Source organism: Anomaloglossus baeobatrachus, chromosome 2 (assembly GCF_048569485.1).
Source record: "Anomaloglossus baeobatrachus isolate aAnoBae1 chromosome 2, aAnoBae1.hap1, whole genome shotgun sequence".
Lineage (NCBI taxonomy): Eukaryota > Metazoa > Chordata > Amphibia > Anura > Aromobatidae > Anomaloglossus > Anomaloglossus baeobatrachus.
Genome location: NC_134354.1, coordinates 709501858 through 709518270, shown reverse-complemented (window position 1 = coordinate 709518270; position 16413 = coordinate 709501858). Strand labels below are relative to the sequence as shown.

The 16413-nt window shown below is 47.3% G+C and overlaps 1 protein-coding gene across 1 annotated transcript in view; it reads left to right on the top strand.

Annotated features, from left to right (window-relative positions):
- FREM2 (FRAS1 related extracellular matrix 2) overlaps nt 1-16413 on the top strand; it is a 374871-nt gene that overhangs the window by 35295 nt on the left and 323163 nt on the right. The window contains exon 2 of the mRNA XM_075337311.1: nt 15462-15551. Coding sequence (XP_075193426.1) covers nt 15462-15551 — 90 coding nt within the window. The remainder of the gene's footprint in view (nt 1-15461; nt 15552-16413) is intronic.

Below are 16413 nucleotides of genomic sequence, written 5' to 3'. Positions count from 1 at the left end.
TCCATGGCAGTGCCCCCTCCCTTCTTGTTCTCAGATGTCCAGCATCTGTGAAGGTGTCACATCCCAGCAACACATCCCATGGCCATCTCCTGTGATATGGAGATTAGGTGATGTGGGAACAATGGACACAGGATGACTCCCTGCCGTGACCCTGTAGTAGGGGCTGCTATCTAGTTAGCAAGCTTGGAAGTATCCAGACAGGACGACTCCAGTAAAAAATGGTTCATATCTCGCAAGCCATATTTCCGATAAATATGGCAACCATAAAAATGGTGTCTCCGCATGCGGACGATGCTGGCACACCCTTTTTATGGGAGCAGGACCTGGGGAAATACCCCAGGCGTGATATCAGCCAATGGGGAACTAGTAGACAAGTCATGAGTCCTCTCGTTCTGTAGCTAAATTCATAGCTGTCACAATGAGAGCGTCGGCGTCCGCCTACGACGCTCCCAGGCCAAGTTATGGCCATATTCCATGTTGTGGATTTTGTCCATAACTCCAGCCAGGGGTGGAGCAGTGCTCCCTCTGAGGTCACTAAGGTAGGAGGGGACCTGGATTTGCCCAGGTTGATAACCCTACTTCGGCCATTTTCCAGTGTTCTTCTGCTCGGGGGCCTGGTTGGGAAAGACCTGTGAGGGAGTTCCTGGAAACCTGGTCTACAGCGCCCCCCTGTGGCCAGACGCACAAGGTAACTGCTGGAACTGTGTATGCCTGTTTGTAACCCATGCTTTGATTGTAACTGTACTCTGACATAGGTATATTCTGTAGATCTCCTATTGTATATATTGTAGTTTCTAGTGTGCTTTAGGCTGATTAAATTATATAATTAATCTTGGGCTGTTCTGTTATCTCGATCTTGAATCCCACGTCTGTGTGTTCGGCTAATAGTTACCGTGAAGCGGTTGGTGGCAGCGAGTTGTGCCAAGGATTATTGTGGGGAGGCCAGTGAGATTCGGGGAGGTTTTATATATTCCGCCCGCGGAGGTCGGGGGAATATATACCCTACTCTCACCGGGGACCCTTCAATAATCGGCATAAGTAGTATAGCGGCCTCCTTGCTTATTGTCGGGCAATTCCATAATTGGCCTGACTATAAGAGGGGCGCTAGAGAGCGCGTCACGTGCTCTGTCTGTCGGTCGGGAGGTATAAAGGAGGGGTGACCCCCACTTGTTACCCCCCGATTGTGACGTACTGGTAGCCAGCGCGGGGGATTTCTGAGTGACCCCCCCGGTGGTTCGTGACAATGCCTAAGACTAAAGCCCGCTTTACACGCTGCAATGTATCTTACAATGTGTCGGCGGGGTCACGTCGTAAGTGACGCACATCCAGCATTGTAAGTACATTGCAGTGTGTGACAGGTACGTGCGATTGCGATTGAACGGTAAAACGTTCATCGCATGCACATCGTACCTGTCTCTAGAATTGCACGTCAGATTGTTCATCGTACCCGGGGTAGCGCACATCGCAGTGTGTGACACCCTGGGAACGATGAACAGATCTCACCAGCGTCCTGCGGCTCCAGGCCCAGAATGCGGTAGGAAGGAGGTGGGCGGGATGTTTACGTCCCGCTTAGTTCCGCCCCTCCGCTTCTATTGGCCGGCTGCCGTGTGACGTCGCTGTGACCAGGAAGTGGACGTTAGCCGCCCACATCGAGGTCGTATGGACGGGTAAGTACGTGTGACGGGGGTTACTCGTATGTGTGGCACATTCAACAAATTGAACGTGACACACATACGATGGGGGTGTTGCAAATCGCATACGAAATCGTATGCGAAATTGCAACGTGTAAAGCAGGCTTAAGGTTTACTGTGTAGACAGTGTAAAGCTCATGTAGTCTAGAAGAACCCCAAGAGCCATGTAATGGGTTTAAAGCTCTTCGTTCGGCCGTTCCCAGGGTATGTGCATACGGAGCTTTTTTACTTAACGTTTTGAAGTGAGTGTGCTCCAAAAAACACCTCTAAAATCACTTAAAAACTGCTTGATCAACTTCTCTTATTTATTTCTCCTGTAAAACAACTTTCCTGCTTATACAGTCATATGAAAAAGTTTGGGCACCCTTATTAATGTTAACCTTTTTTCTTTATAACAATTTGGGTTTTTGCAACAGCTATTTCAGTTTCATATATCTAATAACTGATGGACTGAATAATATTTCTGGATTGAAATGAGGTTTATTGTACCAACAGAAAATGTGCAATCCGCCTTTAACCCCTTAACGACCTTGGACGTACTGAGTACGTCATGGTGACATGGTGCTAAAGGACCCATGACGTACTCAATACGTCCTGGCGAAATCGCGGTCCCGGAGCCCCGGGGAGTGAAATTTATTTACTTAAACGGTGGATTCGGGAAGGAGGGGACCTCTGCCTGACGTCAGGAGGGGTGGTGCCTCCTCCCCGAACCTACAGAGGCTGTGATTGGCTGACGAACGCCGCTCAGCCAATTACAGCCACTGTAATGTTCCAGCCATTGAAAATGGCTGGAACATTGAAATCCAGCCCTGATCAGTGCTGCTGTAGCACTGGCCATTGGCTGGAGCTGGGTGATCGATGCTTCACCCGCCCCCAGCTCTGATTGGAGAGACCGGTCTTGTGACCGCTCTCTCCAATCAATGTGGATCTGCGGCCTGTGACCGTCCCTGGAAGCCGAAGCTCTGCGGGTGCCCATCGGTAAGTTGCTGCCCCCGCTCGCCCGCCCCTGTCCCAGCCGCTCGCCCGCCCGCCCGCCCCTGTCCCAGCCGCTCGCCCGCCCGCCCGCCCCTGTCCCAGCCGCTCGCCCGCCCGCCCGCCCCTGTCCCAGCCGCTCGCCCGCCCGCCCGCCCCTGTCCCAGCCGCTCGCCCTCCCCTGTCCCAGCCGCTCGCCCGCCCCTGTCCCAGCCGCTCGCCCGCCCCTGTCCCAGCCGCTCGCCCGCCCGCCCCTGTCCCAGCCGCTCGCCCGCCCCTGTCCCAGCTGCTCGCCCCTGTCTCCGATCGCCCCGCCGCCACGCTCGATTTACCGCTGTCCCCGCCGCCGCTCCGATCCACCGCTGTCCCGGCCGCCGCTCCGATCCACCGCTGTCCCGGCCGCCGCTCCGATCCACCGCTGTCCCGGCCGCCGCTCCGATCCACCGCTGTCCCCGCCGCCGCTCCGATCCACCGCTGTCCCGGCCGCCGCTCCGATCCACCGCTGTCCCGGCCGCCGCTCCGATCCACCGCTGTCCCGGCCGCCGCTCCGATCCACCGCTGTCCCGGCCGCCGCTCCGATCCACCGCTGTCCCGGCCGCCGCTCCGATCCACCGCTGTCCCGGCCGCCGCTCCGATCCACCGCTGTCCCGGCCGCCGCTCCGATCCACCGCTGTCCCGGCCGCCGCTCCGATCCACCGCTGTCCCGGCCGCCGCTCCGATCCACCGCTGTCCCGGCCGCCGCTCCGATCCACCGCTGTCCCGGCCGCCGCTCCGATCCACCGCTGTCCCGGCCGCCGCTCCGATCCACATGTGGGGGGAGGGTGGCTTGCAGTGCTCCACATGTGGGGGGAGGGTGGCTTGCAGTGCTCCACATGTGGGGGGAGGGTGGCTTGCAGTGCTCCACATGTGGGGGGAGGGTGGCTTGCAGTGCTCCACATGTGGGGGGGAGGGTGGCTTGCAGTGCTCCACATGTGGGGGGAGGGTGGCTTGCAGTGCTCCACATGTGGGGGGGAGGGTGGCTTGCAGCACATGTGGGGGGGGAGGGTGGCTTGCAGCACATGTGGGGGGAGGGTGGCTTGCAGTGCTCCACATGTGGGGGGAGGATGGCTTGCAGTGCTCCACATGTGGGGGGAGGATGGCTTGCAGTGCTCCACATGTGGGGGGAGGATGGCTTGCAGTGCTCCACATGTGGGGGGGAGGGTGGCTTGCAGTGCTCCACATGTGGGGGGGAGGGTGGCTTGCAGCACATGTGGGGGGGGGAGGGTGGCTTGCAGCACATGTGGGGGGGGAGGGTGGCTTGCAGTGCTGCAAGCCACCCTCCCCCCACATGTGCTGCAAGCCACCCTCCCCCCCCCACATGTGCTGCAAGCCACCCTCCCCCCCCCACATGTGCTGCAAGCCACCCTCCCCCCTCCCCCCTCCATGTTCTGGGGCCCCCCCTCCTCCATGAGCCATCTCTCTCTCCCATCAGACTCTGCCCCCCTCCCCGATCTGCTGCCTGCTCTCTCCCATCCTCTTCATCTACTGCCCCCTCTCACCCTCCTCAATCTGTTGCCTCCTTCATCTGCTGCCTCTTCTGTCTGCTGTGATCCTGCTGCCTAGATCCATCCTGTAAGGTAGGTATCCCCATCTCACCTCCCCCCCCCCCCCATCCTCTGCCGCTCCTCCACCCGCTGCGCCATTTCCCATCATCCATCCGTTGCGCCCTTTCCCATCCTCTGCCGCTCCTCCATCCGCTGCGCCATTTTCCATCTTCCATCCGCTGCGCCCTTTCCCATCCTCTGCCGCTCCTCCATCCGCTGCGCACTTTCCCATCTTCCATCCGCTGCGCCCTTTCTCATCTGCCGCCCCGCCCTCTCGCATCGCATTATCCAGCGCAGTTGCTTGCTTCCAGACTGGAGTGGATGATGCGATGCGAGACTCGTGCATTGCTCTCACGTTTGGCACTGGTCTTAGTGGCAGGCGCTCATATTTTTTTTTTTTTATTCATTTTTTTTTTTTTTTTACTGATGTCTGTATTGTTTATTTCGCCAAACTAATTTTTTTGTATGGGGGGGGGGGGGTCTAGTTTCCAAAATGGGATCACATGTGGGGGAGCTCCATTGTTTAGGCACCTCAGGGGGTCTCCAAATGCAACATGGCGTCTGCTAATAATTCCAACCAATTTTACTGTGAAATGGCGCTCCTTCTCTTCTGAGCCCCGCCGTATGCCCAAACAATTGATTTCCACCACATATGAGGTACCTGTGTACTCAGGAGAAATTGCACAATACATTTTATGGTGCATTTTTTCCTGATACCCTTGTGAAAAAAAAGCTACCTGTTTGAAAAAACAATTTTGTGGTAAAAAAAATAATAAAATATTTTCACGGCTGAACATTACAAACGTTTGTGAAGCCTCCAGGGGTTCAAAGTGCTCACTAAATAGCTAGATAAATTCCATGAGGGGTCTAGTTTCCAAAATGGGATCACATGTGGGGGAGCTCCATTGTTTAGGCACTTCAGGGGGGTCTCCAAATGCAACATGGCGTCCGCTAATAATTCCAACCAATTTTGCTGTGAAATGGCGCTCCTTGCCTGCCGAGTCCTGCTGTGTGCCCAAACATTTGATTTCCACCACATATGGGGTATCTGCGTACTCAGGAGAAAATGCACAATACATTTTATGGTGCATTTTTTCCTGATACCGTTGTGATAAAAAAAGCTACCTGGTTGAAGCAACAGTTTTGTGGTAAAAAAAATTTTTTTTCTTTTCACGGCTCAACGTTATAAACTTCTGTGAAGCCCCCAGGGGATCAAAGTGCACATCAAACATCTAGAAAAAATATTTGAGGGGTCTAGTTTCCAAAATGGGGTCACTTGTGGGGGAGGTCCATTGTTTAGGCACCTCAGGGAGTCTTCAAACCCGACATGGCGTCCGCTAATGAGTGCAGCTAATTTTGCACTCAAAAATTCAAATGGCGCTCCTTGCCTTCCGAGTCCTGCCGTGTGCCCAAACATTTGATTTCCACCACATATGGCGTATCTGCGTACTCAGGAGAAAATGCACAATACATTTTATGGTGCATTTTTTCCTGATACCGTTGTGATAAAAAAAGCTACCTGGTTGAAGCAACAGTTTTGTGGTAAAAAAAATTTTTTTTCTTTTCACGGCTCAACGTTATAAACTTCTGTGAAGCCCCCAGGGGTTCAAAGTGCACATCAAACATCTAGAAAAAATATTTGAGGGGTCTAGTTTCCAAAATGGGGTCACTTGTGGGGGAGCTACATTGTTTAGGCACCTCAGGGAGTCTTCAAACCCGACATGGCGTCCGCTAATGAGTGCAGCTAATTTTGCGTTCAAAAATTCAAATGGCGCTCCTTGCCTTCCGAGTCCTGCCGTGTGCCCAAACATTTGATTTCCACCACATATGAGGTATCTGCGTACTCAGGAGAAAATGCACAATACATTTTATGATGCATTTTTCCTGATACCCTTGTGAAAATACTAATTTTTATGGCTAAAGTAACATTTTTGTGTTAAAAAAGTAAAATTTTCATTTTTTCGTCTACATTGCTTTGGTTGCTGTGAAGCTCCTAAAGGGTTAATAAACTTCTTGGATGTGGTTTTGAGCAGAGTGAGGGGTGCAGATTTTAGAATGGGGTCACTTTTGGGTATTTTCTGTCGCCTAGGTTTCTCAAATCACTCCAAATGTGATGTGGTACCTAAAAATTTTTTTTTATGTAAATTTTGTTGGAAAAATGAGAAATTGCTGATGAACTTTGAACCCTTCTAACTTCCTAACGGAATTTTTTTTTTTTTCAAAAATTGCGCTGGTGTAAAGCAGACAAGTGGGAAATGTTATTTAGTAACTATTTTGTGTGACCTATCTCTCAGATTTATGGGCATAAAATTTCAAATTTTGAAAATTGCGAAATTTTCAAAATTTTCGCCAAATTTCCGAAATTTTCACAAATTAACGCAAAACATATCGGCCTAAATTTACTACTGACATGAAGCACAATATGTCACGAAAAAACAATCTCAGAATCGCCAGGATCCGTTGAAGTGTTCCAGAGTTATAACCTGTCAAAGTGACACTGGTCAAAATTGCAAAAAATGGCCGGGTCTTTAAGGTGAAAACAGGCTGGGGGCTGAAGGGGTTAAACAAAATTTGACCGGTGCAAAAGTATGGGCACCTCAACATAAAAGTGACATTAATATTTTGTAGATCCTCCTTTTGCAAAAATAACAGCCTCTAGTCGCTTCCTGTAGCTTTTAATGAGTTCCTGGATCCTGGATGAAGGTATATTTGACCATTCCTGTTTACAAAACAATTCCAGTTCAGTTAGGTTTGATGGTCGCCGAGCATGGACAGCACGCTTCAAATCATCCCACAGATTTTCAATGATATTCAGGTCTGGGGACTGAGATAACCATTCCAGAACATTGTAATTGTTCCTCTACATGAATGCCTGAGTAGATTTGGAGCGGTGTTTTGGATCATTGTCTTGCTGAAATATCCATCCCCTGCGTAACTTCAACTTCGTCACTGATTCTTGCACATTATTGTCAAGAATCTGCTGATACTGAGTTGAATCCATGCGACCCTCAACTTTAACAAGATTCCCGGTGCCGGCATTGGCCACACAGCCCCAAAGCATGATGGAACCTCCACCAAATTTTACTGTGGGTAGCAAGTGCTTTTCTTGGAATGCCGTGTTTTTTGCCTCCATGCATAACGCCTTTTTGTATGACCAAACAACTCAATCTTTGTTTCATCAGTCCACAGGACCTTCTTCCAAAATGTAACTGGCTTGTCCAAATGTGCTTTTGCATACCTCAAGCGACTCTGTTTGTGGCGTGCTTGCAGAAACGGCTTCTTTCGCATCACTCTCCCATACAGCTTCTCCTTGTGCAACATGCGCTGTATTGTTGACCGATGCACATTGACACCATCTGCAGCAAGATGATGCTGCAGGTCTTTGGAGGTGGTCTGTGGATTGTCCTTGACTGTTCTCACCATTCTTCTTCTCTGCCTTTCTCATATTTTTCTTGGCCTGCCACTTCTGGGCTTAACAAGAACTGTACCTGTGTTCTTCCATTTCCTTACTATGTTCCTCACAGTGGAAACTGACAGTTTAAATCTCTGAGACAACTTTTTGTATCCTTCCCCAGGACAACTATGTTGAATAATCTTTGTTTTCAGGTCATTTGAGGGTTGTTTTGAGGAGCCCATGATGCCACTCTTCATAGGAGATTCAAATAGGAGAACAACTTGCAAGAGGCCACCTTAAATACCTTTTCTCATGATTGGATGCACCTACCTATGAAGTTCAAAGCTCAGTGAGGTTACAAAACCAATTTAGTGCTTTAGTAACTCAGTAAAAAGTAGTTAGGAGTGTTCAAATCAAGAAATTGATAAGGGTGCCCATACTTTTGCACTTGTCAAATTTTGTATAAATGCGGATTGCACATTTTTTGTTAGTAAAATAAACCTCATTTCAATCCAGAAATATTGCATATTTGCAAAAGGAGGATCTACAAAATATTAATGTCACTTTTATGTTGAGGTGCCCATACTTTTGCACCGGTCAAATTTTGTTTAAAGGCGGATTGCACATTTTCTGTTGGTACAATAAACCTCATTTCAATCCAGAAATATTATTCAGTCCATCAGTTATTAGATATATGAAACTGAAATAGCTGTTGCAAAAAAACCAAATTGTTATAAAGAAAAAAGGTTAACATTAATAGGGGTGCCCAAACTTTTTCATATGACTGTATGTTCAGTCTTGAACGTAAAAAGATTTGAAAAGTCGCAACGTTTTTTTTGCAACGCAGAGTTGTGCAAAAATGATTTGACTTTTAGTATTTTCAAGCCAGGTTGAAGCAGTTCTGCCGAAATGGGCTTTACGGGGCATGGCAACATCCACTTGTCCAATTCATCAAAAGTGCTGGCTTTTTTACATCAGAGCATATCTGGGGCATCGCACAGAGGCATGCGTCACTTACAAGAGGCTCCAAATTATTTAAAGGGAACCTGTCAGGTGCAATATGAGCAGTTCTGGGTGCATATTGCTAATCCCTGCCTAACTGTCTCTGTATACAGTACAGTCCAAAAGTTTGGACACACCTTCTCATTTAAAGAGTTTTCTTTATTTTCAGGACTCTGAAAATTGTAGATTCACATTGAAGGCATAAAAACTATGAATTAAAACATGTGGAATGAAATACTTAACAAAAAAGTGTGAAACAACTGAAAATATGTCTTATATTCTAGGTTCTTCAAAGTAGCCACCTTTTGCTTTCATTACTACTTTGCACACTCTTGGCATTCTCTTGTTGAGCTTCAAGAGGTAGTCACCGGAAATGGTTTTCCAACAGTCTTGAAGGAGTTCCCAGAGATGCTTAGCACTTGTTGGCCCTTTTGCCTTCACTCTGCGGTCCAGCTCACCCGAAACCATCTCGATTGGGTTCAGGTCTGGTGACTGTGGAGACCAGGTCATCTGGCGTAGCACCCCATCACTCTCCTATTAAGTCAATTTAATCTAGAAAAAATAGTTTAGAAGTACAAACGTGAAAAATTAAAGCAAAGCTCCTAAAATTACAAATTTAAATTTGTAATTTTAGGAGTTTTGCTTTAATTTTTCACGTTTGTACTTCTAAGCTATTTTTTCTAGATTAAACTCCTTCTTAGTCAAATAGCCCTTACACAGCCTGAAGGTGTGTTTGGGGTCATTGTCCTGTTGAAAAATAAATGATGGTCCAACTAAACGCAAACCGGATGGAATAGCACGCCACTGCAAGATGCTGTGGTAGGCATGCTGGTTCAGTATGCCTTCAATTTTGAATAAATCCCCAACAGTGTCACCAGCAAAGCACCCCCACACCATCACACCTCCTCCTCCATGCTTCACGGTGGGAACCAGGCATGTAGAGTCCATCCATTCACCTTTTCTACAAAGACACGATGGTTGGAACCAAAGATCTCAAATTTGTACTCATCAGACCAAAGCACAGATTTCCACTGGTCTAATGTCCATTCCTTGTGTTCTTTAGCCCAAACAAGTCTCATCTGCTTGTTGCCTGTCCTTAGCAGTGGTTTCCTAGCAGCTATTTTACCATGAAGGCGTGTTGCACAAAGTCTCCTCTTAACAGTTGTTCTAGAGATGAGAAGGTGTGTCCAAACTTTTGGTCTGTACTGTACATTAGCAAAGATAAAGAGATCTTTATAAAAAGGATTTCTAAAGATCTTTTATCATATGCTAATGAGCGAGGGGACTAGTCCCCTGGGCGTTAGTTCCCCTGGCTAGTTGGCTCCATTAGCGTGTTAGTAAGCCCTTGTGGGTGTGCTAACATGCTAATGAATGTGTAGTGTCACAGGATGATCTCACTCATCTCTCCGCTGACATGGCCGCCCGACGCTGGATTTCGGCTCAGTGCACATGACCCCGGAGTTTGGATCATGCGCACTATGAAGCCGGGTGTACGCATCCTGGCTTCAAACTGAAGTAGTGCGCATGACCGAAAGTCTGGGATTATGTGCACTGAGCCGAAATCCAGCGTCAGGTGGCGATGGCAGTGGAGAGGTGAGTGAGATCATCCTCTGATGCTGCACATTAATTAGCATGATAGCACACCCACAGGGATGTACTAACATGCTAATGGAGCCGACTGGCCGGGGAACTAACGCCCAGGGGACTAGTCCCCTCACTCATTAGCATACGATAAAAGATCTTTTGAAATACTTTTTCTAAAGATATATTTATCTATGCTACTAGATACAGGCACAGTTAGGCAGGGATTAGCAATATACACCCAGAACTGCTCGTTGTTCTGGATGCATATTGCACCTGACAGGTTCCCCTTAAGTGGCAAATTCAATGTCTTCTACTCCTGCAAGAATGGAACGAATGCGCGCTACACATGTCTTGATGAATCAGTCCGATATTATTTAAAGACCAAGCATAAGGCCGGTTTCACGTTTCTGATATTCACAGTCTGTGTACTTACGGTAATATTTGGACTGGATATAGTCTTGTAATGGGAAGTGTGATGTTCTGTATTATGAAGGATGAACAGAAGTGTGAGCAGCGTTTCCTAATACTGGAGAAACCTGGGGTGCTGAGGTAAGATGAGGCTGCTCGCACTGCTGTCCAACCTCTTTTTCTGCTGTAATGCTGGAGATACCAGGAGTACTGAGGTAAGGACAGATAAACAGGGTGGACGGCACTGTGAGCGGCCTCTTCTTACAACAGCATCTTTGTAATCAGAGGGTCTCTGGCTCCATTAGATTATCCTACGTGATAAAAGCACAGATAATGGACCAATCAGTCATTGTGCTGAACCATTTTCTGATAAGTTATTCTCCTTTGATGATACCTGCCTTTAGGCACTGATAGAGTACAAAAAAAGTTAAACTGGAAATTACCAGGTTAAAAGGGGCAAATATTCCGATTGTTTGACCTCAATGTGAGGTATGAAAGGGTTCATATCTGCTATGGTATTACCTTAATTAACCTCTTTTCTGTGTTCAAGCACTTCCCAGTTACTATCAGGACTATATCTGGTTACAGTACTATAGAGAAATGATTTTCCGTTTTCTTTATCTGATTGACATTAATACTGGTTGTGTTTTTAGCTATGGTCTGATGGTCCGAGTGCCTCATTTCTTATTGTTCAGAGCATTTCCTCATTTGCGGTTTTCTGTGGGAAAAAATGAAAGGGAATGTCATTCTAAATAAACTATTTTATACCTTTTGATTAGCAAATCACATTTGTTTTCTCTAGGGAGATAATCACTAGTAAATTAAAATGGCTGCTGTACTGTTACATGGAAAGGAACCTGTTCTATATTCTTAAAATGTTAATAAGTCAGGTGTCTGTGAGTGTGTGCAGTTGGAAAATCCGCTGAAGTGACCTGAAGAGACCTATACTACGTACTGTGAAGTGACAGCAATCACCCAGCAGATCAGATAGATAAGGTGAACAGCAATGTGGGCAGCCTCTTCTTACCTCAGCAACCCAGGTATCTCCAGTATTAGAAGAGGCTACTTACACTTCTGATAATCCCATGTTTACACTCTAATACTGAAGATGCCAGGAGTTCTCAGGTAAGGTCATATAGACATGGTGGACAGCTATGTGAACAGCATCTTCTTACCTCAGCATCCCTAGTCTGACCTAATACTGAAGAAACCAAGGAAACTGAAGAAAGTAGAGGCTGCTTACACTGCTGTCCACCCTGTCTATCTAATCTTACTTTGGTACTCCTGGTATCTTCAGTATTAGAGCAGAATCATAGGATAATCAGAAGTATAAGCAGCCTCTTCTAATAGTGGAGATACCTGGTTTGCTGATGTAAGAAGAGGCTGCTCACACTCCGGTATACCCTGTTTTTCTGCTGTAATGCTGGAGATACCAGGAGTACTGAGGTAAGAACAGATAGACAGAGGGGACTGCTGTGTGAGCAGCTTCTTATTACCTTAGCACCCATGGTATCTCCAGTATTAGATCAGATAGACAGGGTGGACAGCAGTGTGAACAGCCTCTTCTTACCTCAACACCCCTGGTATCTCTGGTATTAGATCAGATTGACAGGGTGGACAGCAGTGTGAGCAGCCTCTTCTTATCTTAACACCCCTGGTATCTTCAGTATTAGATCAGGTAGACAGGATATGCAACAGTCTGAGCAGCTTCTTATTTCCTCAGTTTTAGATCAGATAAAAAGGTATTCAGCAGTCTGCACAGCCTCCTCTTACCTCAGCACTTTTACTATCGACACTATTAGATCATAAAGAGAGGGTGGACAGCAGTGAGGGCAGTCTCTTCTTACCTCAGCATCCTTGCATTGTCCAGTATTAGGTCATAATATCTGCTGGGAACACATCTACCTATACATGAAGGGAAGGGGTGGCGTTTCCTACTGCACATGCTCAAAGGCTCCTGTCTTATCAACACTCTAGGACAGATTACTGTCAGTGTAACAAGGTGGTGGCTATTGTAATTCTATATGGTTTATCTACATAGACAAATTTGAGTGTGATTTGCTAATTGCAGGTATTTTAGAATTTATTTATAATTCCATTTCCTTCAGTTAGTTATTTATTTTTCTTTTCACAGAGAACACTGTTAAAGTGCCTATACAGTATGGATTAGGATCAGGTGTAGTTTTATTTACATGATGTTTTGAAGCCTTTTGACTTAATAATGTCAAACCTGGAATGCAGTCGACAAGAATTCTCCCTCAAAGATGTAATAGGTCACTTCTTTTTTTTTCAGTGTTTTTTTTTGCTTGTTTTTTTTTTATTAAAAACCTGATGAAATGCATAAAAAGCTCCTCATAAATCGCAAAGTGAATTTTGAATTCAGATGAATAATCATAGTATTCAAAGCAAATTTGAAGTTTTGTTTTAGAAGAATTTTCTTATAGTTCTGCTTCAAAGTCTTCATAAGAAAACCTACATACAGACTTAACCTTGATGGCTGCCTGCTAAATACCATTTTGTCTGAAAGGAAACCCTTAAAAGTTTTACACAATTGCATAGATAGTCAGGATTTGTTGACATCTGCATCCCACGCTGTTATTACTGCCAAAAAGCTCCACAGATCCCAATGGACGCTATTGGAATCCATAGTTCTGATGTGGACTGAACCTTAGGCGGGCTTTGCACATTGCGACATCGCAAGCCGATGCTGCGATGTCGCTCGCGATAGTCCCCGCCCCCGTCGCAGCAGCGATATCTTGTGATTCCTGGCGTAGCGAACATTATCGCTACGCCAGCTTCACATGCACTTACCTCTCCTGCGACGTCGCTCTGACCGGCGTCCCGCCTCTTTCCTAAGGGGGCGGGTCGTACAACATCAGAGCAACGTCACACGGCAGGCGGCCAATCAAAGCGGAGGAGCGGAGATGAGCAGGATGTAAACATCCCGCCCACCTTCTTCCTTCCGTATAGCCGCCGGCGGCAGGTAAAGTGATGTTCCTCGCTCCTGCGGCTTCATACACAGCGATGTGTGCTGCCTCCTGGAACGAGGAACAACATTGTACCTGTTGCAGCAGCATAATTTTGAAAAAGCCGGAGCCTACACCGATGATACGATAATGACGCTTTTGCGCTCGTTAATCGTATGTAAAAGGATTTACACACTACGACATCGACAGCGACGCCGGATGTGCATCACTTTCGATTTTACCCCACCGACATCGCATGTGCGATGTTGCAACGTGCAAAGCCACCCTTAGGCTTGGTTGACACATTCATGTTTCATGACTTAAGTATGGACCACATAGCACCGACCGTCTGCTCATGTTCTAGCTAAAACTTGACGGCCTCATAGGCCTATATAAAGCTGTCGAGCTTGGTTCAGGTGACCTGTAACCAGATGGTGGACCATACTCCAGTAGTCCCCAACCTTTGTTACCTTGAGGGCTACATTCAGCTTAAGATATACATTCAGCTCCGAAAAGGTCATGAGCCACATCTAGCTCCTATCCCCCTCACAATAGTGACACCTAGGGTCCCCATTACTGGTATAATGGACAGGCAAAGCTTTTCCACAGAAATCACCTCACTGAGGCAGTATACCGAGATCTACAGGTTCCTACCCAACCCTCATTCAGATCTGCTCTTCTTTGTGGGGCTACTCACAAAAGTTACCATCTTAAAGACTTCCTCTTCATAGCTGTTTGCTAGACCTGGTGCTATTGCCGTGAGCTACACATCATAGTCCTGCGAACCGCATGTGGTTCCTGAGCTACACATTGGGGACCCCTGCAAGACAAGGATGTGTGAATTTAGCCTTAAGGCCACTTTACACACTGCGATATCGGTACCGATATCGCTAGTGTGGGTACCCGCCCCCATCTGTTGTGCGACACGGGCAAATCGCTGCCCGTGGCGCACAACATTGCCCAGAGCAGTCACACATACTTACCTGTCTAGCGACGTCGCTGTGACCGGTGAACCGCCTCCTTTCTAAGGGGGCGGTCCGTGCAATGTCACAGCGACGTCACAGTAGCGTCACTGAACCGCCGCCCAATAGAAGCGGAGGGGCGGAGATGAGCGGGACGTAACATCCCACCCACCTCCTTCCTTCCGCATAGCGGCCGGGAGGCAGGTAAGGAGAGCTTCCTCGTTCCTGCGGTGTCACACGGAGCGATGTGCGCTGCCGCAGGAACGAGGAACAACCTCGTTACTGCTGCAGTAACGATTTTTGAGAATGGACCCCCATGTCACCGATGAGCGATTTTGCACGTTTTTGCGACGATTCAAAATCGCTCATCGGTGTCACACGCAACGGCATCGCTAAAGCGACCGGATATGCGTCACCAATTCCGTGACCCCAACGAGTTCGCATTAGCGATGTCGTAGTGTGTAAAGCCCCCTTTAGTTATAAGAAGAATCAGCAGAGGTTGTTTTCACTGATTTCCAAGTTTGCCTGAAAACAGCAGAGCAGTCTGTCCTCTGATGTTTTCGTAATTCCCATGGAAGTGAATAGGAGTGTCGGAAACGTAGCACAGCAGATTTGGCTGGTTTTGTAGCCGTGACCACTTGTTGCCAACACGTGAAGATTTTTTTTCCAGTCTCAGGCATGATTGTCTGAGTCTGGAATAACCCTTTAAAATTGCATCCCTTTTATTGATCGTGTCATACACAGCTTTTTCACTCACAAATTCAGACAGAAAATCTGCAGTGTATCTGCTACGTGTGAGCATAACCGCATTGTAATAGGAATGTTCTTATCATCTTTAAGAATCTATCAGTAACAAACTCGTTAAATTTTGAACTCAACAAATCTGTGTTTTCCTACAGCGGACATCGATGACATGAAGATCTGCTATGTGTTACGAGGCAAGGAAAACGCAACCAGCGACATCTTCCATTTTACGGTTGAAGACAGTGGTGAGTGACGATGTTATATTCATTATCTGTAGTGATTGAATATGGTCAATACACAACCCCAACAAGAGGAAACAGTCTTATTCAATGTATTTGGGCATTCCGTTCTTGCATGCGCCTCTGCCTTCATTGATCTAGTAATAATTACCCATTTACTGAATTTGCAGGAAGTAATATGGAAGAATATCAGCTTTTTTGTTTGGTGCATTTTTTTAGTTTTAGATCTTTGTAATATTTTTTTTCAAAATGTTTTATCATAAAGGTCATGTTTTCCTCTAAGACTTAAATGCGTCTAAATCAGCATGTAAAAACCAGTCTGTGGTTTCTAGATGTAATATCATCAAACTCTGATGGAGACTAAAGCGGGCTTTACACGCTACGACATCGCTAGCAATTGCTAGCGATATCGAGCATGTAAGCACCCGCCCCCGTCGTGTGTGCGATATTGTGTGATCGCTGCCGCAGCGAATATTATCGCTACGGCAGCGTCACACGCACTTACCTGGTCGGCGGCGTCGCTGTGACTGCCGAACAATCCCTCCTTCAAGGGGGAGGGACGTTCGGCATCACAGCGACGTCACTAAGCGGCCGGCCAATCAAAGCGGAGGGGCGGAGATGAGCGGGACGTAACATCCTGCCCACCTCCTTCCTTCCGCATTGTGGCCGGCGGCAGGTAAGGAGACGTTCCTCGCTCCTGCGGTGTCACACATAGCGATGTGTGCTGCCGCAGGAGCGACGAAAAACATCGATAATCAACCATTACCGATTTTTGGTTTTGGGACGACCTCTCCATGGTGAACGATTTTCACCATTTTTGAGGTCGCTGGTAAGTATCACACGCTGCGATATCGTTACTGACGCCGGA